We start from the raw sequence: 26,140 nt of genomic DNA, 5'->3' as shown, positions 1-26,140 counted from the left end.
TGTGGACAGGAGAGAGAATAATCATGTTGATGACCAGGGTGTTATGCCAAGAACTAGCTAAGATGCAAGATGGTGACTCAAATGTAGCACTGAAGGCAGTACTATGTTAATGAATTGTAATTATTCTCTTATCATCTGTACTAATTAGTATCAGTCTTCCAGCACAGTGGGTCTTCTGAGCAATATGTGTAGTATTTTTGTTTTAGCATGGGGTTTTTCATTGACATTTGAAGGGAAGGACAAATCATTAACTTAGTGAGCACAGGCTTGATGTAGATATATTCAAAATTTAACTGGAAGTTAAGTTATATATTTACACTAACTTTGGCTTCTCTTCTCTCTCTGTTACAGAAATACTAATACGGAGCATTTGACCTTCTAATCTCTCCAGCTGAATTTCCTGATACCTGGACTAGGAAAGAGTGCCTTCAGAACCAATATGTAGCAAATGGGTATCACACCTCCGAAGCTCCTCCCTTGGTTCAACGCTTGCATGTTTTAAGGATCCTTGTCGCCTCAGCAGTGAATTGTTCTTGTGAACTTCAGAAACGGATTTCATGTGGTGCTTGCTAAACGTTGAGTCACCATGAGTAGTAATCTAGGAAAAGAAAAGGACTGTAAAGAGAAGGATCCGAAAGTCCCGTCGTCAAAAGAAAGGGAGAAAGAGGCAAAAGCCTCTGGAGGATTTGGGAAAGAGAGCAAAGAAAAGGAGCCTAAGACCAAAGGGAAAGATGCCAAAGATGGAAAGAAGGACTCCAGTAGCACACAGCCTGGGGTAGCTTTTTCAGTGGACAATACGATAAAAAGACCTAATCCAGCCACAGGTACCCGTAAAAAATCCAGCAATGCTGAAGTGATCAAAGAGCTAAATAAATGTCGGGAAGAGAATTCAATGCGCTTGGACTTGTCCAAGAGATCTATACACATGCTTCCATCAGCTATCAAAGAGCTAACGCAGTTAACAGAACTTTATTTATACAGTAACAAACTGCAGTCCCTACCGGCAGAGGTGGGTTGTCTTGTGAACCTGATGACACTGGCCCTGAGTGAAAACTCACTTACCAGTTTGCCTGACTCTCTTGATAACTTGAAGAAACTGCGCATGCTTGACCTGCGGCATAACAAACTTAGAGAAATCCCCTCAGTGGTGTATAGGCTAAGCTCTCTCGCCACTCTTTACCTACGCTTTAATCGTATAACTACTGTGGAAAAGGATATCAAAAACTTGTCAAAACTCACCATGCTTAGCATACGAGAGAACAAAATCAAGCAACTACCTGCTGAAATTGGTAAGCGATTACACCGATTGAAAGTTGCGTTCTGTGCTTACGTTAGTTTTGCAGTTCAGTTAAGTATACGTAAACTGCCACTTCTCCAGGTGCCCTTTGTCATTTCAAACTTCAAAAAATTATGCTCTTGATCATACTGTTGCAATGCTAGCTTATGTTGAGAGCAATCAATACCTTGGATATATTTATTTCAAAGCAAAAGCTCCTTTTCTTCATCTGTCATCTTAAAATCAGATGTATCTTGTTTTCATCTTTGCCTTGTGCTTTCACATATTGTGTCTTCAGAGCCCAGATGGTTTAAAAAAAAAACAAAGATACAGGGGCATACTTCATCTTAAGATTTCTTTATAAATCATTTACGAACTGTTGCAAGTTATAAACACATTATGGGGATGTTACAGAGGGGTGTGACCGTGGTAATACAAGGTAGAATAGGCAGCTACATGCTATTACCATGAGCAAGCTGTTGGATGCCCTAACAGTTAATAATGTAGGTTAATGATTTGTGAAAGCCTCTACCTTTTATAAGTCATGAATATATTAATACATGGGCTCTTAATATAAAGTGGCCAAATGTTGAATGCATGGTAGATGAATCTTAGGATTTTTTAATGAATAATATGTGTTTTTCCAAACATTGTCACACACGTTTGAAAGACGGTGAAATAGTATGAAAGTGGCTTATTGATTTAAATACTTTATTACAAAAGGTACGCCGGAATAGCCGTATATCAAGAATTCCATAATTTGTTCCTGATAGGTTCTGATTCATGGAAAACATCTCTTTATCAGACTGTACGTGACAAAGTATTTGAACGATGTATGTGCCTCGTAAAAGGGAGATTCTATCATCAGCCATTTCTTTTTTCTATCTATGTTTGTTTAAACTGCAAGGATAGAATCATGGAATCATAGAACAGTTTGGGTTGGAAGGGACCTTCAAAGCTCATCTAGGCCAGCCCCCCTGCAGTGAGCAGGGACATCTTCAACCAGATCAGGTTGCTCAGAGCTGTGTCTGATACCTGTGCCAGAAATGGAACTTCAGGACAGAGGTACCTTCCAGGCCTCAGTTTTCAAGTACTTATATACAGTCGGTTTGGAAAATGCTTTGAAGAGCTTCAAAACATTCAGCATGCAAAGTGCTACCAGTATAACTACATCAGTTAGCCGTACCACTTTCAATGCTCATTTTAACAGATACAAGCAATATGAACTCCTTTGAACTCCTTTACACTACTATGAAGGCGCTATGGAGTTCACTTTCATTTCTCAGAGCAAAGCACCAGTTTACTGGTCTAAACATTTGTATAACAGGTAGAGTTTAGTCCCTTTAGCGGGAGGGGGAACATAAACTTCAAGCAGTTAAGAAACTGCTTCAACTTTCTTCAAGAGTGGACAAAAACTTGTAAAAGCCCTTATAACACTGTGAGCAGTAATTCCTGTGGCCTCTTTTTAAAAGCTGATGTGGGACTTTTCCCTGTTAACCAAACCAGTGCATGGGTATGTTGAAGTGTTACTGAAGTTGGCCCCTGTGCTGACTCATTTTGCAAAGCTTGGGAAATGCTCATTTGGAACCCTAAATAGATCTGTTTCCAACTAGCAGTGTTTGCCTCTTTCTCCTGCACCTTGATATATGTAAGATATCTAAGATAACATGCCCTTGATGGCAGGAGCTCCTGGGCACGTCTGAAGCTGCTGATCACATTCCCTGCGCTGCCTGGCACAGCTTCTGTATCTGATAACAGCAGCGGAGAGACGTGAAGAGGCCGTCGGTTGTTGGTCTGAGTCTTGGGCTCCCTGTAGCTGCAATCGGAATGGTTTCTGCTAGAATCCACAGAAACACTTTCCCGCTAGGCAGAAATGAAATGGTTAATGTGGTATGTTTTCTGATCAACATGATTTTTGAGTTGGCACTGACATCTGAGCAATCCTGGGGATTTCCCTGGGGAGAGCTAAGGAATTATAATTTTGACCTATTTTGCCACTTCAGTTTTAAGTCCAACAGCTTCCTTGAATCTTGTCCTAATCAGAGGATCATACTGGAAACCATGTGGCTGATGTTTGCAAAAAAACCCAAAAAACAAACCCAAACCGTACTGTGTATTTCTATATACAATGAAGAAATTGTGACCGATGTAACTGGTTGAACTGTGTTACACAATTGTCAGTACTTTACCTGGGTCTGTTTGTGTCTCAGTTATCAAATGTAATCTAGCAAAGAGCCAGCTTCTGAGGTTCAGCTGGGGATAATACTGCATAAATTTAAATTAACACTAGTGTGTGAAGAAGAACTTTTGTGAGATGTTGCATTCTAGTGCTTGGTGTTGCCCCGCTAAACTTCTTGTAGGTGTGTTTGATACTGCAGGCATTATTGCTAGTGCTGGAACCTCTTTGTTTCTTAACTAGTTTGTTTGTTGAATTTTTATGGTTAAGTTTACATTAAAGTATATAATTTCTGTATGTCTGCTTACAATAGTCTTGAAAGAGATCATGTGTAACAGTTGTGTGGAGAAATTTGGTAGATATATGTATCATGAAGGAATATAACTTGCTTCTTTCTTTTGTGTGTGCGTTGTTTGTTGTGTTGTTTTTTTGTCTTGATATGCATTTAGGCAGTGTTCCCGGTTCTTTATCAAACCCTAGCTTGACAACATTAGCTACTTTATGTCTGTCTTTGTATCCAGCAGTTAGTGGTGCCTTTATTTGTACTGTGATGATGCCCGTGTTCCTTGTCATGGGTCAGCACCTCATTTTAGAAGGCACTTTAGAAGCACAAATGCAAGAGGAATGTCACCTTTATGAAGAATTTTGAAGGGAAATCGCTATGTTCAGCAGCGTCCCCTTTTATTTGAAGTAGATTTTCTCTGACTAGGTCCCTTGCAATTTAATCAGTTGAAAAATAAAATAATTAAAGGATTTCGAAGTGTAAGTAACACAAATAATTTTAACTGCCAAGACACACAGAACAGGCATTTGGAAACCTTTTTTTCTCAAATAGTAAAAACAGACGAGATAGTTTCACTTTTGTAGCTGTTTTGTACTGACTTTCATGTATCTTTGCTCTAGTACAAAGAGGAAATATTTGAGTTGGAAACACAGCTGAAAAATGAAACTGCTGAGAATTTATTTCTTTTAGATGGAATTTCTCTGTTTCTTTAAACACTAGTTATTTCTCTACATTTTACATGTGCACTTGAAAAAAAACTTGCCTTTTAAGTCCCAATGATTTTAATCCCTTGTATGTTTATAGTATGGTTGCTACATACTATATACAAGCAAGCACTGTTATATTATCAGCTTGTAAATAACACAGAAGGTTTTGTTGCTGCAAAGTGGGAAATAAAACGAGGCTATTATTTTTTATAAAGCAATATCGTGTGGAGCATTTCAAATTATTTTTCTTAAAAATACCCTATTGTTGTAAGGCCTAAGGCTCATGTATCTCATGGCAAGCTAGTGTGCTTGTTCATATTTTTAAAAATTCAAAGCTTATGTAACCTGCTGAGTTCTCCAGCAAGGCAGAGTCTCGCAGCAGGTAGCTGTGATGTGTTCGTGTTGCTAATCTGACACACAACTATGCGAAGAATCCTGGGTTTTCTTTACTTTGTCTTTTGGAGGTAGATCTGCTACAGAAGTTTGACCTGGACAAAAAACAAACAAATAAACAACCCAACAAAAACAACCCCAAACCCCGAGAGTTCAGCTGGAAAGATGCAATGTTGCTACTGTTCCCTCGAAGAGCCAACATTAAGTGTGATGGCATTAAAGTCTAACCTGGTGCTAGACGCTTGTGTTCAGTGGCAGTGAAAGCCATCACAATATATCTGTTCTGTATAATTGTAAAAGGCTTTCCAACTGAAGGACCTTGCTGTTCTAAAATAAAGGGTCACCTCATTTGTAAGCAATCATCCCATGTAATTTTCTAGGATTCTTTTGTCTCCAGCCTTAGAAAATGAAGTTTATTTTCCTTCTGCTCTTACGGGAAGAAATTGGAAGTAGTCCCTGGAGTCTAAAGTGCTCTGATATTTGAGACCTGTCTTCCAATACCCAATATGTCTATGGCTGGTTGATTTTTGTGCTAGTGATGTTTCATTGCTTGTAGACACAGCAGTTTGCCTCCGTTGCTTCCATTTGCTCTCCCATTGTATGTGCGGGCAGCAGTCGGGTCTTCTCCCGGGCATTACTCACACCACAGCTTTTAGTCCTGCATAAAATCTCCGTTCCTTCTGTCACCCTGCTATCCTTTTTCTGTGATGTCTTATGTTTTGAATGCTGAGCGTGCTTGATTAGCTGGAATACACCATTCCAGATGAGAGTCTCCCTCTCTGTGCTGGAGATAACTCTGTCCGTGCATCTGGATCCCGTTGCAGCTGTGTTAGACTGACCACACACACGCATTTGTGACCACCCAGGACACGTGCGCTCTTTGCTGCCTCTGTCCTCCCTCTCTGCCAGAGGTCAACCCTGAGATCGTAGTAGCAATGTGCTCTTTTTTTACACTACTAAATTTCATACAATTTCCATTATTTTTATTTACCTATTTATTACTATTTTCATAAGAGTCTTTGAGAGATAACCTCCAGCCAAGCTGGTGTGTTATATTCAGTCGTGTTACATCCATAGCAACTTGTAGTCAGTTCCTCGAGTATCTTGACATCTTCTACTAGTCACCTGAGTCTCCTAGTTATTTTCTACACACTACATCACAGATCTTTGTGAAGTCTAGGATCACTAGACTGAATAAAATAGATCTTCCATATCTTTGTAGAAAACTGTTAACTCTTTATGCCAAACTAATTTGACATCTTACTGATATTTTTTCAAATCACTTTTTATTTGTCTCTCTTTTAATGACTTTTGTTAATGTTTCATGCAGATTCTGTTGGTCTGCATTGTGTTTTGATGACTCCGAGGTCATCAGAGTCTTCCCTTGTTATTTCTCCTATCTTGAATTTTGAATTGATAGTTTCCAATCCTATGGTCGTGTTCCTTGTTTGATAGATGACATATAGAAACTATACTCCTGATCATGGTTTCAAAATAAGATTCTAGAAAAGCTTATGTAGGACATCTACTGCTTGCTGTGCCTGTGTACAGTAATAATACTTGTAAGAAAAAGATTTCTTTTAGGAAAGCCAGAAACTAACTCAAAAATGTTTCTTAAAAGCCTGAGTGAAGGTAAAACATTTAACAAAATGTTTGCAAAACACATGGTTGATGAAATTTTAAGTGGCTCTGAAAACTTCTTTAAAACAAATGATTGGTTACGGTGTGTCTTGTCTTGAGGGAAACCTAGAAGTGGTGAACAGTTCTATTTTGGGCTTCAAACTGTCTTGAGTAGTTAAAAAACACAAACTTAAATGAGGTGAATACACTGGGGGAAAAGTTGCTTTGCATCTAAACCAAATATTTTAGTGAGAAAGAAGAAGTGTTACTATCTATAGTTAGTAAACAGATGTGTGTGTTTCTGGTATGTCCTTTTGTTTTTCCCCAGAATGCAGTAGCTCTCGTTCCCTTGCATGCAGCTGCTTTGCTGTAGGTACAATGATGGCAACAAGTTTTCCTGTCTTTTCAATATTCAGAAAGCTTCTTAATTTTAGATAGCATTTTACTCACCTGAACACAGTAAACCAAAAAATGGAGAAAATATGATCTGTGCTTTGGAAGAACATGGTATTTTAGTAACTTGGCAAATTCAGGCTCTAGGCACCTAGCAAGTCATAGAATAGTTTGGGTTGGAAGGGACCTTTAAAGCTCATCTAGTCCAACCCCCTGCAATGAACAAGGGCATCTACAACTAGATCAGGTTGCTCAGAGCCCCACTGATCATTTATTGGTCTTCTCTTAACACTTTTCCAGCAACATATATATTGCTTCTACATTTTTAATGCAATTGAAGTGATTTTAATAGGCAGTATAGTAAGCTGAGGTCTTCACAAACATTGTTGCGTTCTCAAATATGCCTAGACTTGTTTGAATAAGATCTAAAAATACTTAAGTCTATTTAACCTAAAACATATTCCAAGGTTTTTTTAATACCTTTTTTTTTTTCTCTCCTTATGTTTAGCTAAAAGCTCTGTTCAAAAGTAGCTGAGTTGTGGGGAGTTCTTGTGAAATGGCTGTGCTGATGCGTGGCAGCTTCAGGATGCTGAAAGGGGCAGTATCTGATCCCTTCCTCACAGCTTCTGAGCTGCTCCGTCCTTCTGCCTCCGTCTGAGCCCATCTCTCTCTCTGAACTAACAGAGAGACGTTAATGGTTTTGCTGCTCTTGTTGTCTGTTGAAATCGGTGAAGTTTCAGATCAGAGCGGGGCTGGTGTGGGAGGCCATGGGCTGGGGCTGGGGAGCACTGAGCCCTCACAGCAGCTCCATCGCCGCAGCTCCCTGGTGAAACCTCGCAGGTAGGATTGCTCATGTCGTGTAGAAGCGTGTGAAGTGCTCTCCAAGTGCTTTGAAGAGGGATGGATTACTGTCTGCAGAAAGACATTGAAAATGCATCAGATTATATTTTCAGAATCTCTCTTTTTTTCTCCTTCCCCCCCTGCTTGTTGCACAAAACCATGTACAGCTTATTAGTGTTCTGGTAGCGTCAGCTCAGCCCCACCTTCCTGAAGCATTTTTTTACGATGTTTTTTATGTGTAATTGTAAGAATTAACTGATACAAGTTTCTTGATGGCACAGCTACTTTGTGTTGCTCTTTGTGAACCTTCAGTTTCTTATAAATTGCATCCTACCTGACAATGGTGATAAATTTTCCAAGTGCATCTTGCCCGCTATCCTGCTTCTGATAGTAGCCCTAAACAAATGTCTGCATAAAAACAGGGTAAGTATAGGTATGAGGCTTAACCTGACTCCTTTCCCAGATCCAGCTATTTTTGTATCATGGATTTCCTGAGTCTGGTGCAGCTTGTCTCTACTAATTCTCAGTAGACTTATCTTCTAAGAGCTTGACCATTTTTTCCTTTAAACTCCTATAAATGCTTTGCATCCTTGGCAAGGACCACAGGTTTGCTTTGAAGTCATCCTTATCTCTGTGCCATTCACGATTCATATGTTGTCCCTCCAGATTTTGCTTCTGAATGCTAATGGATTGTTTGAAGTCCATCACTTCATACGTGAAGCTCGATATGGGCACCTGGTCCTCATATCTCTTTACATTTTATATGCCTAATTTTATCTGACGTTTTGTTGCCCAGGTATTTAATCTTGTGAAGTTTTTCTGCAGTATCTCACCCTGCCTTTGTCCTTACTGTCATAAATAATTTGGTATCAATTAGCAGACTTCTGTTGCTGAGCCCTAGACTAAAAGGTCACTGTTACATGGATGTTGAACATATATATATATATACACACACACACACACACATATATGTGTGTGTGTGTATATACATATATACATATATATACACACACACACATATCGAGTGCAAAAGCAGAACTTCCACAACAGCCAAGTGAACAGGTATCTGATGGCATCCATGCAATAAAACCTTAATGGAAAGGTTTCCACGTGGAAGATTTTTCCGAAAAACAGTCTGCAGGGATAATTGTGGAAATGAGTTCGCAAGGTGGATTCCAGCTTCATCACCATATCTGGTAGATTGTCCATTCCACTGAGATCAAAAAGTCGAAGATTAGAATGGAAGAATGCAAACGCTTTGGTGAGTCAGACAGCACGAGAAGGATGAAAAGCAGAGGAACTGTTTTGGGATGAGGCCAAGCAAATGCTTCAGTTTGCAGGCTGTTACTTAAGCAAGCCATTTGCATTTATTGTGTTGAGAGTTTTATTGTATGCCTGCATGGTGTGTTGAAGGGATCATTTTGTACGATCAGGTTGATAATATATTATTTGCAAAGACAAGCTTGCACCTTATACCAGTTTGGGATATTTTTTTATCTTCTTAGAACACACAGCTCAAATAGAAATAATATAGTCAACACGGTTGAAATTACATTTGCATAGTTTCTGCAAGTTTCTTAAGACTCCAAATATTGTGTTTTCTGTCTGTGGATGCAACTCTTATTCTATGGAGAATCTGGTCAGGGCTGTTCTGCAAGGGCAATATTTTTAGATTGTAATTCAAGGAATCTGCCTACACCAGACTTGGAATGTCTCTGAGACTTTCTTCTGTTCTTCCCTTCCCCCGTCTACCCAATATTTAGATCATTTGTGGTTTCTTCACTACTTTGAAACTATTTTTTATAACACTTGCACCTGTTTGGTTTTCAGTAGCATAGACAGCCACCCAGATGTGTGCAGCTGCGTTAGTTCATGTCTACTCACTCCATACTGAATATAGTGTCTCCTTATTAAATGACTTGTTAGTCGCAAAACTTTTCAGTGATGCTCTGAATTTAATTTCCCCCTTTTTTTAGGAGACCCGACAATATAGGGAAATATTTCTTTACATTATTTGTCTCTCAGAACACCTTCTTCCTTTTCAGCAATTTGAAGGAAACCAAGTTGTGTTTCTTGGCTGAGCTGGCGTGTTGATTTCTGCAAACACAGTGGTTTGAGATTATTTTTGTATTTTAATGTGATAAGATCATGAAGTGGTATGAATATAGGTGTTGATACAGAGCAAAATGACTGCTTATTTCATGCAGTTCTGGTTACTTTCTTGAGCTGCAGGAAGGGTGAAGAACTTGATTTTGGCCAGCTTTAGATTTGGTGTCAGGGTCCTGATTCCTGTGAAAGCTCTTGTGGGGATGCAATCCCATCTTGTCAGCTTCCTTCTTGTGAAATTCCTTCTGATTACATTTTCTTCAGACAGTCTTTAAGATAGTGATTAAGTAGTCCCGCCTTTTTGATCTACTTGCAGAGCTTATTGGGATGATGCCCCAAGTGTAATTCCAGTAAATACTGGCAGCTTGCTAGAAGTCCTACTCTCTTTTTTTAAATATATCAATGGTGCAATTATTTTAACTGTTTTTATACTTTCCTAAGTGCTGAACAGAGGAAAATCTGTTCCCTCAGGCTGCCCTTGCTCACACAGCCCAGGACCTGGTTACCGTTTATTATTTGGGAGTGAGCACTCTTGTTCCACACTGAGAATGGACAGGAGCCAAGATGTGACCGAGGTTCAGCCTCAGCAGGACCCCCTGGTCCATCCCTGCCGAGCTGTGTCCTCACCGGCTGTCGTGAGGCTGCACCATCTGCTTCACAAGCTTATTCCATTCTGGGTGCAAGACTTTGCCTTTTTCTTGGCTCTTCATGAGGTTCTCTTGGTTTATTCTACTGCCCTTCTCAAATCCTGCCTTGAGCCCTTGCTGATACTGTTTCTTTTGCAACTTTCATGTGTTTTAAATGTTGTTTGAACATGTTTTAATTTTATTTATATTTGTTAGTTTCAGTTATAAACAATAAATAAAGACTGTTTTGCTGTTGTGTCTTGCTGACGCTTGTTTAAGACCAGGGTTTGACTCTTTCCAGTTGAGCTTAGCTTCTGTGTTTGAGAGGTTTGATAACTAGATCCTGTTGTGCATTCTGCAAATACTAAACATTTTACTATGCTTATCACTCACCTATATAAATATTTTAACTTTGGTACATAAGTCACTTGTAACCATATTAAAATCGCATGCTTTCTACTCTGTCATACTTCTATGTAAGTTATGGTTGTGCAGTAATAATTCAAAATAGCTCTGACTGCTTAAGTGTTCTTTTGGGCAACTGATAATGCACAGCAAAAAAATTCAGGTTGTCTGTTACAGTGATGTACTCAAATCTCATACAGAGGGAGAAGATTCTGAAACTGTAAAATTGTTGTGTTTTGGTTTGTTTTTCTAAAATCAAGACAGAGTTTGTTTTTTTTTTCCAACAGAGAATCTGGTGAGAGATTGATAACTACTGAAGTTATGGCAGTGGTTTATAACTCGTCCCCACCATTGCTGATTTCAGATAATTATTCTTTACAAATGAGCTCACAACCAGTGTTCGGACACACCAGCCTGAAGTCCCACCAATATTTGCATTCTTCTCTTCCTTGTCCTTTCCATGAGTCTTGATCCTCTTGCTGTGTCATCTGGGCCAGGATTTATCATGTTGTGAAGGATTTCGTAATTTTCAATCTGTTTAAGCATGGGCAGGGACGGAGTTAATCCAGTGGAAAACAGACTGTATTTCAAATTGCGTTTTGCCATCCAGGAGTGTTGCCTAATGTGAGAATTAGTGGTAGCAGACACTGAAGCGTCTTTGCTATTGACCTAAACTCTTTCCATATACGACTGTTAATTTGTGTGCACTTTAATATATTTTTTTTTAATGAAGCCGTATTTTGTTTTTTAAGTGGCCAAGAAGAATTTTCAGAGTTACGTAAGTCAGGGCATGTAACTTGGTCCTCTTGCCATAACAGGCTTTCAAGGTTGGCCATGTGCTGAGACTATAATTCTGCCTCATTATGCAGAAAACATTAGTCATTTTGTAATGTTGTTTTTTTCCAGCAGGTATATTTAGCTTTGTCATGCTATAACATTTAGTCTCTGTGCATATGAGAACAACAGTGAGGTGATTGCTCACCGCACCTTTTTAAGGATTGTTGAGAAGTATACTTAGCTGTATTTTTAACAGTGTTTTTAACTGGAACGTGGTTGGGAGTCTTCACAAACTATTTAGCTGAAAAATGCAAGTGAATAGTCTGAAATTTTTATCTTGTAGGACCTTTTAAAATATACGTTTTTAAAAACTACATAATAGGATGTAACTAACCATTTTGTGAAGGTTATTTAGAGAGAAACCACTTTATGTATTTCATATGGGCATTACTTCTACTACAAAATATTTTATTGTCAAGCCAGCTAGTACACACAATTTCTATCTGCTTTCTTGGCAGACTTTGTGCAATATAGTATTTAAACATAAAAAGGGTGAAAAAAGAAAGAGTGGGGGGAAGGCAAGACTCAATCCCACACCCCAGCACCTTCCTAGTTTATTTTCTAATTCTCCTGAGGATGCTTGTCCCTTCAATGCAGTTGCACGTAGTTCAAACTGAATCCTTTCTTCATTACTGTGAGCTTAAGATTTGTCTATTTTGGACATTACTTGTGGTGAAAAGAGTTAGTTCATTTTACCTGTCACTTGTATTTCCCTCAAGCAGTGCTTGCCTCACTCCAGTGATTTCAGGTGTTCGAACAGTCCTTTGAAGTGATGCTGGAGTTGTCCACATAGTAAATGGGAATGGATTTTTCTTTAGTAAACTGCTTTCTGGGTAAGGCTGATTTTGAGCTGCAGCACATTTCTAGCTGGCATATTTCTGTTTAAATTAATGAAGAAACAAATGTGTTTCAGCAACGTTTATATAGTACCCCAGAAAAGAGCAAATGTTGGTTCTTTTAATATGAATAGGGTCATGAGCTCCACACTCCTTAGCTGTTTTTCTTTTAATACCTGAGCAAATCTTTAATTTAGGAAAACTTTATTTTTTATTTTTGAGATGAATTACCCTGGCCAAGAAAAAAAGCCAGATTTCAGTTGTATCTTGGTGGAACTTATTTTCACTTTTTTTTTTGAGAAGCGTTTCCTTCAGTACAGTTGCTGCTGTTCAGACAATAAGAAGGACACTTTCTGTCACTGAAACAAGCTGGCTTTACATCTGCTCCTAGGAACAGCATTGTGCAGATGGCCTCAAGTTTGGCCTCTTTGTTCTTGCAGATCATTATTTGTTGTATCGATTGTTTGTGCCATGTGTTTCTTTTTGAAATAGCTGCTGTTGTGCAGCGGTGCCATGCACAGCGTCTCCATTCACGGGGTAAATCACAGCAGTCTGTCAGCTGGGGAAAGAGCTGCCCCTGTTCTGTAGCTACTGGCTTGGAGGCAGCGTGCTCTCTGTGTCCAGAGTGGTTCTGGTCTCATGTACTGGGATGTTTCAGCATGTTCTTTGTGTCCAGAGTGGTTCTGGTCCCATGTACTGGGATGTTTCAGCATGCTCTCCATGTCCAGAGTGGTTCTGGTCTCATGTACTGGGATGTTTCCGCAGTGTTGGTCACATTAACTGCAGTGTTGCTGGTGCTCAGACCTCCATGCTCACAGAACAGAGCCTCTCACCTGGGAGAACAGTGAGAGCTGAAGGAGAAGACAGAACAAATGGTGCTGATCGGGCACAAGGTGTGACCAGCAATGGTTTGTGGAGGACTGGGCCCCTTGATTTCCTTATCCCTCTGTTTTCCCACACTTGTTCCCAAACCACATTGATGCCTCCCTTTCCCCTTCCCTAAAGATCCCATAGCAACTCTTGCCATCCCAGGTTGCTCTTCCTTGCACCCCACAGGAGGTATTCAACCCCCACATGCAGGAGCAGCCTGCAAGGTGCCCTGGGGAGCATTTCCATGTACTCACTGTGACAGGTCTCACGCTGGCTATGGGGCTGATGGCACTCCTGGGACAGCCAGTGTTGAGTTCTCCCACCCACTGCTGGTCCTCCCTGTGCCTTTGCATGTGGAGATGAGCCTCCACCACATCACCTAAACATTTTTCACCTTGTTAAGCATATTGGATGTAAGAATTTTTTTCATACGTCATGGAGAATGACAGGAGAAATGTACCTTGAGTGCTTTTTGTTGACTCGCGCACTCTGTGTTGTGTCTCAGCAATCCAAGTTAAGGTATTGGAAGAATTTTAATGTCAACAGCACTTCACCTCCCCTCTGCTTCTGCCCTTAGGGGAGAAAAATAACATTTTGGTAAGAAGCTGTCAAACCATAAGAATCACTATGTCCAAGAGCAAGATTCTTTACTAAGCAATGTGAACTAAAAGCTGAATATCATAATATCTATTGAAATTGCTTTCCTTAAGGCACTGTACTTCATGATAGGGCTTTAACTTGATTTCTGCTCTGAAGTCTAAAATTGTTGGGCAATCCTCAATCTATTTTAACATTCAATTTTTTTATTAAATGTTTTTAAAACAATGCCTGCATCTTTAATATAACGAAATTAAGTATGACTATCCAAATCAAACCAGTGTGAGCTTGCCCTTAATTGGCTAAATGAACATGGGCATCTCTTTTCTCTTTTTCTCTCTCCAGAATTAGCTAGTGAGGTGTTTGTTTCAAACACGTAACTTGCCGTTGTCAAAGTTTTCAGCAGGTGCAAAAATGAAGTGCAGCAAATGTTGCTGCAAAAACCCGAGTCTTTCTTCGACTTCAGCAGATGTAGAGTGGGAAGAGTCAAGTAAATGAGAAATCAGTGTGATGAAATGAAATTTATGCCACATTTCAAATTTGACATCATTGGTTTAGGTCTGAAGGGAAAACAAATCAAAACAGTAATCGTGAAGCGAAAACTACTGCCCCAAAGTGTGCAAAGGTTCTTGAGTTATCTTAGTAAAGATTTATGAGGTTCTTTTTGGTTGGTTTGTTCAAAGGGAGGGATTTTGAGTTTTTTCTCAAGCTTTTCTGCCTCCTGTTGCCTTCTATGCATTGCCCACTTGCTTCCACAAATAATAAGAAGACACTCCTGCTACAGAACATTAACTCTTGCTCAAATTTTTCTTAAATTTGCTTTCTTCTGCTTATTAATGGCATTGAAACCCGTGGCTTGTGCAGTGTGGGGTGCAGCAGGTTTGACTATTGACTCTGGCTGCCTGCAGTACACTTGGACACTGGCTTGTGAAAGGGGGCGCACAGAGGGATGGAGGAGCTGCTTAAGCACCACCTTTACATCTCCGTCTGCCTGGTTTCTAGAAAAACATGGCAATTTCGGTTAATAAATCCAGGAAATAAGATCAGTTATGTGTTAACAACCTAAGAAAAAATGGAATAATGAAGCTGTTGGGGTTGCCTTTTTTTGCTAGCCTTTCACAACTGTTTTGTGATATGTACTAAGTATTGTACATGACACCTGCAACTCAATGCAGTGTCTGAATTCATAAATATTTTATGATTTATTAAATCACCATTTGTGATTGTCTGCTGATCTAATGGGTAGATACTCCACATGCCAGAACTTGCCCAAGCTGGTCCTGCAGCCTGCGGGAAAATCCTTAAAGGATTATGTCAAAGATGCAACACTGAAGCTTAAAAATAGACATTTGGTCCTCCAAAGGAATTTGCTGCTCTTCCAGCTTTGTTACTGAGCCATGCTCTTCTACACAAATACAGTGACCTCATCTTTACTGGATAGAGTTGAAGCTGTTCAAATCATTTGCATTAATTTCACCTCCATCAGATGCAAATATATGTGAGTGCTTACGCCCCTGTATTCATGCATGCACGCTCTTTTTTTTTTTAAACAAGCCCAACAAGCTGTTGCTTGGAATACAGTATGTTTACCATTTAAATACATGCAACTACTGTACATAGAGAGATGTGCCTAGCTGTACTTTTAAATTAATGTGCAAATGTCAGGAATGAAGCAGTTCAACATAAAGTAGCTCTAAACTCTACGCATATCCAATCTTTTTTAAGGCTTAACAGATAAGCCTTTTATTTAAAACTTATTTGCTGTAGCTTTGCTTGCATATGTAAAATATAATAATCTGCGTGAATAGGTTTACAATTTACTTACCGTAAGTTGCCTTTTTTGCGATGACTAAAAATGATTAAAAACAGCACTCTGGGTGAATTACCTGGATTGTCAGCCAAATCATTCTGATGCCTCTTAATTGTTGATTTTATGCCTGAAAGTAGTTTGTGCTATAAAAGCAGATCTCAGTTTCTCAAAATGAATACAATCCACTCACTCTGTGATGTTTTAAACTTCTGGTCAGCCTGAAACAAGTGTGAGGTACTGGTTTTGTATCGTGTTTCACAGCTTCAACTGTCAGAAGAAAAACAAATGTTTCTTCAGAGAGTCTATAAAAGCTTTATCTGAGTTTTTAAAAACTGTTAATTGGGTTTTAGATTTGCCTGATGAAATTATGAACCTATAATGCCTTATTTTATATGTATAAGCTTATGGTAGCACTAGCTTTTTCTCAGATTATCCAAAAATCTGTCCAATTCTCTTAATCTCTGTGTGGAAGTAATTGTCTAGAGCTGTACGTGAAAGAACTTGATGTTTTGGTTTTCTTGTGTGCTTTTAGGTGAGTTGTGTAACCTCATAACGCTGGATGTAGCGCACAATCAGCTTGAACATCTTCCAGAAGAGATTGGAAGCTGCATGCAGATCACCAACCTTGACTTGCAGCACAATGAGCTCTTGGACCTGCCAGAAACCATAGGTACGTGAAGAGGCTGGAGAAGAGAAAATAAATCGCTTTTTCCAAATGTTCAGTAAAATGAACAAATTTAAGAATGAAGTTTCGGTTGGTGGCTGTAGGATGACTGGTGTTCAACTCAAGGTTGATCTCAGTTTCACGCTTGAGATCAAACGCAAGGTGTGCGTGTTACCTTAAAGGCTGTTTAGAGCTTTCTGAATTACGTAATTAAATTTAGCTGTGCTGCAGTCTCTAATAATGAGACTTATAAGGAAAAAAAATTCATCACTTCTACCTCTGATTTAAGATTCTGTGCTTATGAGTAAATATCTGTAGTTTGTCCATTCTGTGATGAAACTGAGCATAGAAATGAATAAAAGGCTAAAAGACTCATAGTTTCGATATATCGTACTTTGGCAGAGAGCTTTAACATCTTTGGCTAAAGAAAAATAGAACTAAAAAGGTAAATATTTTAAATTAATTGTATATATTTCATGCTCTTTGGTAGAGTGACTGAAAGAAAATCTTTCAAGTCCACAAAGTTATCATACACTAATGCAATAAAATACAGGGGGTTTGCAACTTAGATTGAGAGTAATAGACTGAAAGAAACATCTTGGGCGGTTTCAGGATCTCATATAGGACGAAACAACAAAATATGACTTTTCCTGTTTAATTAAATCAGTTTTAAAGAGATACGATGAAAGATGCGTGCTGTGGTTTTTAAAAAGACAAAAAACAGAGGCCATCGTGATTTTAAGCTCTTATTTGTCACCAGAATGTACTCCGCAGAATGAACATTATCACTTGGACAGTATTTAATATGGAACATTTCATTAATGTTCTTTAATGCTAGGAAAATGAATGATCAGAAGAGTGAGGAACCTCTTAGCACTCCAGCTTTTCTTCTAGCAATAGATTGTTGAGTGTGGAGTTACTGTGGCGTTTTGTTTAGAACGTTTGACCGGAACAGAGTTTACATCGATGAGGTATCCACTGGAGCTAAATTTCCTTCCTGGGCTGATGATATTTTTAAACTCTGGAGATCCCGCTCCATCTGGAATTTGCATCTAACTTACACAATTCATAAGCTCAGCCTTTATTTTTGTAGCTATTTTGTAAATCTTCTTCAAAGTCGTTTTACATAAAACTTATGTGTAGTGCACATATCATATTTAAGAAGTGAATGCTCCAGATAAACTGTTAATTATAGGAAAAATTCTCTAAACAAGTGTGAGATTTCCATTTTCAGGGCTTATAGACTACTATTGTTGATTCTTGTGCAGAACAGTAGCGTGATTTACTGTGTTGTATAGTGACCGGCAGTCACAGAGCTTCTCAGAGAACCACAAAAATCACTTTTAATATGATGCAAGGCTGTGCTTACACAGAAAGGCCTTTGGGTAGGAGAGGCGCAAAGTTACTTAGGCAGTTAGGTCATTTGTTATAGGAAATTGCTGACTAGGCAATCAGGATTGTTTGGACTCACCTATTTCTTCAGAAAGTTATTGTAAGATTAGGTGGTTTGTATTGAGTCAGGCTCGTATCTGGTTGGACGGGATTTCTGCCTGTTTTCTTTGTTTTGTTTTTCCATAGCACTGTCTTCATAGTTTTTTGAAGTTAGATATTTTTAAATGTATATTATATAGCTGTCTCTTTATGTGCTTATCTGAACTGAATAGCAATGCTATATAGCTGAAAAAACCCACCAAAGACATGAATAATGGTAAGAGACAGCAGTGTGCTGTCATGCCTTTAACCTTACACTGGTTCAGTTTTTGCTCCGCTGGAAAATACCTGTTGTTTTTATTGACGGATGTGTAGTAGCTGAGCATTCCTGTTTAGAGTAATATCTTAAAATCAGAAATTGCTCTTTGTGCCACATATAGTTCACAAACAGCCAGAGCTGAATACTTAAGGGAAAAAAAAAATTAAACTCCAGCTTAAATGATAATGATCAACCTACATTTATACATGTTACAGAAAAGGCAGCCATAGCCGGTTCAGCAACGTTGGCTTTATTTCTTAGTCGTTGCAGTTTTGATTCAACATTAAAGCAAGTTGTGGCTTGATTTTCAGATTGCAGCTTGCTTTGTGGTTAGGATTGTTCAGCGAGAGACTGTGAGTGCTGAGAAGAGCGCAGCGAGTACATGGTGCATAGCCCTGGCGAGCGGCGCTGCCCGACGGCCCCTCCAGCCTCTCCATCCCATCCCATCCCATCCCATCCCATCCCATCCCATCCCATCCCATCCCATCCCATCCCATCCCATCCCATCCCATCCCATCCCATCCCATCCCATCCCATCCCTTCCCTCGCTCCTCTCGCCGCCTCTTCCCCTACTCAGGGGTATCTACCCGGTGTTCAGCACAACTGACTTTTCTGCCAACATTTACATGCTGCCAGCTTTCAGTGCACTTAATATGTAAGTGCTGTTAATTTTTCCCCAGTTCAGTCAAACTGGGGTGGGGTCTCAGACCAGAAGCAAAAAAAACCAAGCACATTTACTCGTTATAGATGTTTATATGAGGCTTCTGTTATAGAACAGACTTTCCATTACTGACAGGTCTGTCCCCTCCTCTCTCACCGACACTGTTTTGATGGAGACCTGTTTTTGTTTTGTTTTGTTTTCCTTGAAAGGGATGTTTTTGCCAAGCTGCTTTGAAAAACAAACAGCTCCCTTCCTTTTCTGTTGCTCCCTCCCTCAAAAAGGACCCCTTCCCTCCTCCCCTCACCCCACCAGAACTAAAAAACCCTTGCAAAATGCTTCTTAAACTCTCTTCTGGATTACCCAACCAAGTTGTGGTTTTACCACAGAAAGATATCTGAATCTGCCAATTAAAAAAAGCTTGTTTTCTAACTGACAGCACTGCATGAAATGTGCTGGAGCTGTGAGGAAGGGATGCTGGAGGGTGACATGCAGGGGAGCGGCAGGGAAGGGATTATGCACTGGCAATGATTACAGAGGTAGCAGAGCCAATATACCCACTCTGTTCTTGTTTCAGCTAACGCTTTATAAGCACACTGTTGTGCAGTAACAAATGTCAATTTTAGATATTAGTTGTCAGGAAGTGACCTAATGTCTTGCTTTATAGATATTGGCTTAATACATTCATATCTGTATTTCTGTTGATTCAAAATTGTAAAGTACTTTGTATATGAGATCACTTCCTGTAAGAAAAAAGAGCTTTGTGGAACAGCTTAACACATTCCAAGAGTCTCAAGTCTAGAATCAAAATCAGAGTGGGATATTAGCTGCTTAGTGTTTTAATTGCAGATTTTTTCCCCACCCCCATTTTTTTGGGGAGGGTGAGGGAATTATGAACTATTTCTATTTACACAATGTTTTATCTCTGTATACTTAGCTGGCATGCTAACAGTTCAAAAGATATATAAAAGAAGGTAAAGAACATACCATTTCTATTGAGATGAATAATTGAACTTTTGAGAGAGAGAGAGAGAAGGCAAATTTTGGGTGGAGTAAAGTGTTTCTTTGGATTACAAGCTAGCTTAGAAATTTTGTGCTGTAAATACCACATTGTGAATATTCCCTCTTTGAACTTTTAATTTTAGCATTCTGTACAAATGTGTTCACAATTTCTTATTTAAAAGCACAGAAACACTTATTTGAGAAAGAAATCCAACAGTCACAGAATTACAGCTTTGAAATAAATCAGATTCTTTATCTGTTTTGTAATTTTCTAGTTTTGTGTGCTAACGCGTGGAGTTCGATTGTAGTCAAATGTGCCATATTGATGGACATTTAAGGCAATAGACATTTTAGTAAGAAAAATAATAGTCAGTTGTAAATGTTCCAAAATGATGCTTTAAAAGCACAAAAAATTCTGTCACTGGACACACTTTGCAGTGTCTGACATGGCACCGTTCCGAAGAGATGGTTGGGGAAATGGGAGGCGTATTCAAAGCCCTGCGCTGCTCTCCTGCCCTTGGCTGCGGCGCATTAGCTCAGAAGCTGAAATCACGACTCTCACGAAAGCAAATATGTGGAATAGCTTTGCCATTTTTGCTGGTTGAAATTGTACTGTTACACAAACTAGGCTTTGTGCTGCAAACGTTTGGCTCTCGTGTACCTCTGTGTGCTCTGTTGGGCTTTTAATACGTATAGCTGATAAAACGTGAAGCATCGTGACCAGAACCGGGCATATGTAATTGGTACAGCTCAGGTTACACAAATTGTGGTTGAGAGCTTTAAGTTCCTAGAAGTACTAGTAAAGAAATTTCTGTAGAAAAGTAGAACTAGTTTAAAATGGTATTTTAAGTTTAGTAGATTTAGCGAAAACTGGAGAGGTCTTACTCAGAAATGCCTGACAGGTGCACTGGTCCTCGTGAGACCCAGCAGAGCCCCTGCAGCTCCCTTGGGGCTCAGGGATGATGTTCATCCGTGACCGATGGGTTCGATGTTACTAATTGCTCGCCACTCTGATGAAGCAAAGTGCACAAGCTCCTGCTTCAGCTTTGGCAATATTCATATTCTTAACATTTAAGCACGTGACCTAGTACTTTGGTCTGTGAGCATTCAGTACGTCGCAAGGTCGAGCCCGTTTCCATAGGCTCACAGTAGATCTGATCAGTGTTCACTGCTTGGTCTAAAGTTTTGTTCTTGGACTGTGCTACTAGTGAAACATTTTTAATTACCTTCTGCTAGTATTGGGAAACCACAATTAGCTCGGCCTTTGCTTTATCTGGTGGAAAGCAGCGTGTCCTACTTTTATTCTGAATTTTGGACTATTATAAGCCTTTGCTAGTTCTCATGCTGGGATCATAAAGGGAATTAAGCTTTTGGTTCTTGTTTGCTTCAATTCTAGACTTAGTAAACATAAAGCAGTGACATTGGCTAGAAAATAGAGAGTGGCAGGATGGGGTCAGTGGGAAGCAACTGCTCAGTGCCTCCTCCAAGGGCAGAACAGTGATGGAGCAAAGCTGTGAGGTGGCGACCTCATGCCAGTAAAAACCAGGCGGTTCTGCGTGCGATGGGTCGGGAACATGGGGGTGTCAGTGTGCGCACAGGCTGCTGTAGATTATAAAAGCTCACAAGGCAATGTGACAATTATGCAGGAGAAAAATGTATCAGGTGCTGCTAAATTTGGTTTGTGGTTGAGCCACACGCTGTCCAATCTCCCCCAGCTCTTGGGGAAGTTTCAGGCCGGGCTTTCCCTTTCTTTAGGTTCTTCTCCTGGTATCTGCTCTTGGGCATTTTTTCCCAGAGAGAAAATAGTAGGTGGATCTCTGTCTGCATACAATAATTCTCACATTCCTTAATTAGCTAAAATTATAAATGTATATTCATGTGTTATACATTTTATGTTTACTCTATATGGCAGGGCAGACTTAAAAAATTAAACCCATCTATCACTTAGGAAAGGTTAATGTTTTTTCTGCTTTGCCAGTTAGGTGTAAACTGTTCCTACAATGTGATTTACTTTTATATAATTCTTTAATTTCACAGAAGGTTTTAAATAGTCAGTTGAAAAGGAAAGTAAGACTAACAATGAAAAATGAAATTAAATAAATTTCAGTAGGTCTGTGTTATAGTATGAAGTATGAATTGAGTAAAATCCAACACTTTTGTTGATAATTCAAAATAAGTCCCAACTGTCGCTTTTGACTCTGTTGCAGTGTGAGGTGTGTTTATATTTTTGTATAATTTTCAGCTAATTCAACTTTCCTTCTTCATTTTAATAAATAAATCTCCGATGCAGGCCTGATATAGTTAAATACATATGTACTGTTTTTCTGTAAAAGTTAGGCTACCTTCTGTTGGCTTATTCATAGAATCATTTTGGTTGGAAGAGACCCTCAAGATCATCAAGTCCAACCATAACCTAACTCTAGCACTAAACTGTGTCCCTAAGGCCTCATCTAAATGTCTTTTAAACCCCTCCAGGGATGGTGACTCCAGCACTTCCCTGGGCAGCCCGTTCCAGTACTTTACAACCCTTTCTGTGAAGAAATGTTTCCTAATATCCAATCTCAACCTGGTGCAACTTGAGGCCTTAATTTTTAATTAATTCCAAGTTTATTGTTTTGATGTGTATTTATGAAAATAATTTTAAATTTGTATTTTGGTTGGATATTCTTTCTTGTAAGACTAGGATGGGGACAGTTTATTTTAGTGAATGTACATACCATCACACAGTAATTAGGTATGGAGACCAGCATGTACAGCTATGTTATAACTGCAGCTCAGCATTTTCAGAATCATTTCTATACTGCAGAAAGAAAAAGCCCATAATCTTTCTTTCTTTATGTAAGACACAGGCACAAGGGAAGAGTGATTCAAAGGAACACATCAGAATTGAGACAAGCGGGTCTTTTAGTTGCATGCATCTTGATGAACACATGTTAAAAGAAGTTGAATTTTCATAGCTTAGACAGTTTTGGAAACATGTCGCTTCGAGTTTGTGCTCCCTGGCCTCATGCAGGTGTTTTGTGTGCTGCGTGTCAGCCCCTGTCACTTGATTTTTGCCAGCATCTTGTGTGCATCTTTCACACGTACGCAGTCAGCAATAACTGCGGTCTTGAATCACAGCTGAAAAACAAATCAGTGCTGACATGCTCACACCTTATCCATAATTTTGAAATAGTGAGGGAAAACATATCTTTGGTTGCTACTTTTAGACTGAAAATAGAGAGGAATCTCTTAGCTTTCTTAAATGGTATTTAAACCAGTAAAGGTGTTAGAGATTAATTTTACATTTATGTTAAATAGCTTCTAATAGGTAACATCTTTTAGGAAAATTCCTGGACTTTGCGTAAGGAAGATAATGCATTTGGTTTGAGCGGGACAAAAAATGATGGATTCTGCTGACCTTGTAATTTGTGAGTCTGAATCTGCCTCCCACGCTGGTCTGATCTATCAGGAGGTATTGGTGGCTGAAAAGAAAAATTAAAATATATTAAAAATCACTTTACTGTTAAACCAGTAAAACCCAGAGTTTGTTAAGTCAAGCTTTGTGCTGTCTTCAAATATACCTTTGTATTTGGAAGAGTATGATTATACTTCCTACTTTGGCTTCAGTAGTTGGTAGCAATGATCAGGAGGGATTGTCTTCTACAATTTTCCTGAGTGCTTGCCCTCCCACCCCCCGTCACCTTTCTGTCCCCATTCCCAGTTTTGTGAAAATATCAGCCTTTAGCTGGAGCACATTAAGCATCAGGGATGTTCCAGCCCTGCAGGCTGTAGAAAGGATTTGACCTCTCTCGGATTATTGATCAATGGCACTAGTTTACATTCATATAAACCTATAGGCTTTGGTTTAGGAAGAATTTGCTCCCAGATTAGATGAGTAATGACTACGGGATTTTGTTCTGCTTTCCTCTGCAACTTGCCGACCGAGATCACCTTCAGCATGTCTTGCTGGACCAGTCACTTGGTGCTGCCGCGGTGCTGGACGTTGGCAGGCATCATCTTCGCTTGTGCAATGCAATTGGAGCTTAAAGCAGTTTATTTGAAGCCGTTTGTTTTACTCTACAGCTATTGGGGGAAATGTTTTGCTTACTGACAAGAGATTAGATTAAACGTGTCAACGGCTCCTTTCACCTAAAAATCTGTGAAACTGTTTAACAGCTGTCATGCAGCATGGCCGACATCTGGAAAAACTAATACATAGGAAGTACAAAGTGTGATACAGGCATCTTCGGACTTGCATCTGTTTTAGGCTGGGAGCGCTGTTGAAATATTTGAGTGCAGTGTTTAATCACGATCCATAGCTGGCCATCTCTGGCTTCTCTAGTCTCTTCTACACAGCTTTCAAGTCTTTCAAAGCCCTTTGATCCCACTTGATTTGTAATGTATTGGTTGAACCTCTTTTGGCTTTTTCTTCCATATTGTCGTCTTGGTTATTCTCATTACAACATTAATGTGATGTGGTGTATGAAATTTAAATGTCGTATTTTTTTTTTTTTAAAGTGACATTAAGCATAGTGGGTTTTTGTTTGTGTGTTTTGTTTTGTTTTAAACTTTAATTTTGGCTGTACATTTTTCTTTCTATTTGTTTAAAGTGAAATCTGGTACCTCTTGTATGCAAACCAGCAATTTATCTTTCTCAGAAGTTCCCGTAGTGAATTAAGTGAACTGAGTTGTAAAACATGTTCTTTAATAGGTGGCTACTCATTGTATGCAAAGTTCAGTCAAATCAAAATTTAGGAATATTTACAGAAGTTAGACCATCAGAAATACTTACTAGTGCTCTGTTGCTTGTAGCAAATTCTTGCAATTACCTATTCCATGATGAGGTTCACATATACTTTTGATTACAATCTTACAGGGTTTTGATGTGCACAGCTCTTACAAGTCCAATTTGTGTTTTTAACATTGTCTGCAGGAAAGTCAAGAGACTTTACATTGATCAGATGCTTCTGGCTTATTTAGGAGAAAGTAACTGCTCCTGGTAGCAAAGCAGCTTGACGAACTAAGCTATATAAAACAGACTAATTATTCGATCTTTTAGTAGTGATGCAGTAATATTTCACACAAAGTAATGACCCTTCATCTAAGGATGGGGAATTTGAAGGATTATTTAAATTAAGGGAGGGAGAGGAAGAAATGTGGTAAATCCCAGAACAGAGCATTTGTCACTCCCTTTAGAAAGCATTAGTAGGATTTTGATTTAGGAATCTGGATTTCTTTATATTATTCAACATACCAGTTCCTTTTTCTCTTGATTTTGAAATACTCAGAGGTGTATTGCTCCTGCTTTGTGAACCACTTCAGATGGTCTTTCTAAAAATGTGTGCTTTGGTAAGCATGGTTTTCTGCTTTATTTCCAGTCTTCCCTTTGTTTTGGGATTGGCAAACACTTGTTTTTCTTTGCCTAATATCTTTGAGGTACCTTTAATGAAGAATTTAATTTAAACCATCTATTTAGAATCCCTTTTATAGTAACAGAATTTAATTTAATGTTTCTGGATTTGCATGCTTCCAAGTATTTTTTGTTCATTTCTGTGTAAATTAAGCAGCTAACCCTGAGCGAGTCCTGCAGTCCCTCCAGTGAAGTGATTATGAATTCTGCACTTACGTTGCTTTAAACCTGAGCGCTGGGCGAAGCGAAGCCCCCTGATGGGCATTAAAATGCTTTGCTGGTGAGAAAGTGGACCTGAAACAAGGTGTCTGCATGAAACCTGATTCCCAAGAGTGACTGTTCACACGAGAACTAAAACAATTTTTCAGTGACTCTCTAGGCCCAGCATAAGCGTAGGGTTTAGTCAGGTTTTAGTATTGTATTTTTAGAAGTACCAATGGACAGGGCAGTTGAGTTTACAAGGTATTTTGTGATGGGCTCCCTAAATAAAAAGTTGGAAGGAGTTTTGCTTGTTACTTTTCCTGCCATTAGCTGCTTTTCAGTTGTGGTTGTCAAACCGTCATGTTTGTGAACATCTAGTGCTGCGCTGTCTGAGTCGCTCTACCTGCGCAGGGCTGTGTTAGAGGAACCGCTGAGCTACGGTTTCAGTGACAAAAGTACAACCGCAGATGATCCTGATGACTATCTGACTGGGTTGATTGCAATCAGTTGTTACCTTCCTCGCCTTGATTCGTAGACTAATATGCGGCCATCTCAGAACCAGTAGCTGAACTGGAGAAGATGGAGAGTGCAGGCGCTGTAAAGCAGCTCTGAATATGAGTATCACCTAGGTAATCCTGAGCTCAGGGAGCTGTAAATGGTATCACTTTTGATCATGCAGTACCTAAGATGTGCGATTT

The 26,140-nt window shown here is 39.3% G+C and overlaps 1 protein-coding gene across 6 annotated transcripts in view; it reads left to right on the top strand.

Moving 5' to 3' along the window:
- The window catches only part of SHOC2 (SHOC2 leucine rich repeat scaffold protein), a 70,729-nt gene that overhangs the window by 26,871 nt on the left and 17,718 nt on the right, over positions 1-26,140 (top strand). For all 6 annotated transcript variants that reach the window (XM_065067033.1, XM_065067031.1, XM_065067032.1 and 3 more), the window contains exons 2-3: positions 352-1,289; positions 16,308-16,445. In XM_065067033.1, coding sequence (XP_064923105.1) covers positions 587-1,289; positions 16,308-16,445 — 841 coding nt within the window. In that variant the 5' untranslated portion in view covers positions 352-586. The remainder of the gene's footprint in view (positions 1-351; positions 1,290-16,307; positions 16,446-26,140) is intronic.

This window comes from Columba livia, chromosome 6 (genome assembly GCF_036013475.1).
Source record: "Columba livia isolate bColLiv1 breed racing homer chromosome 6, bColLiv1.pat.W.v2, whole genome shotgun sequence".
Classification (NCBI taxonomy): domain Eukaryota; kingdom Metazoa; phylum Chordata; class Aves; order Columbiformes; family Columbidae; genus Columba; species Columba livia.
Note: the sequence above shows the minus strand (reverse complement) of the source record. Positions and strands in the feature narration are given on the sequence as shown.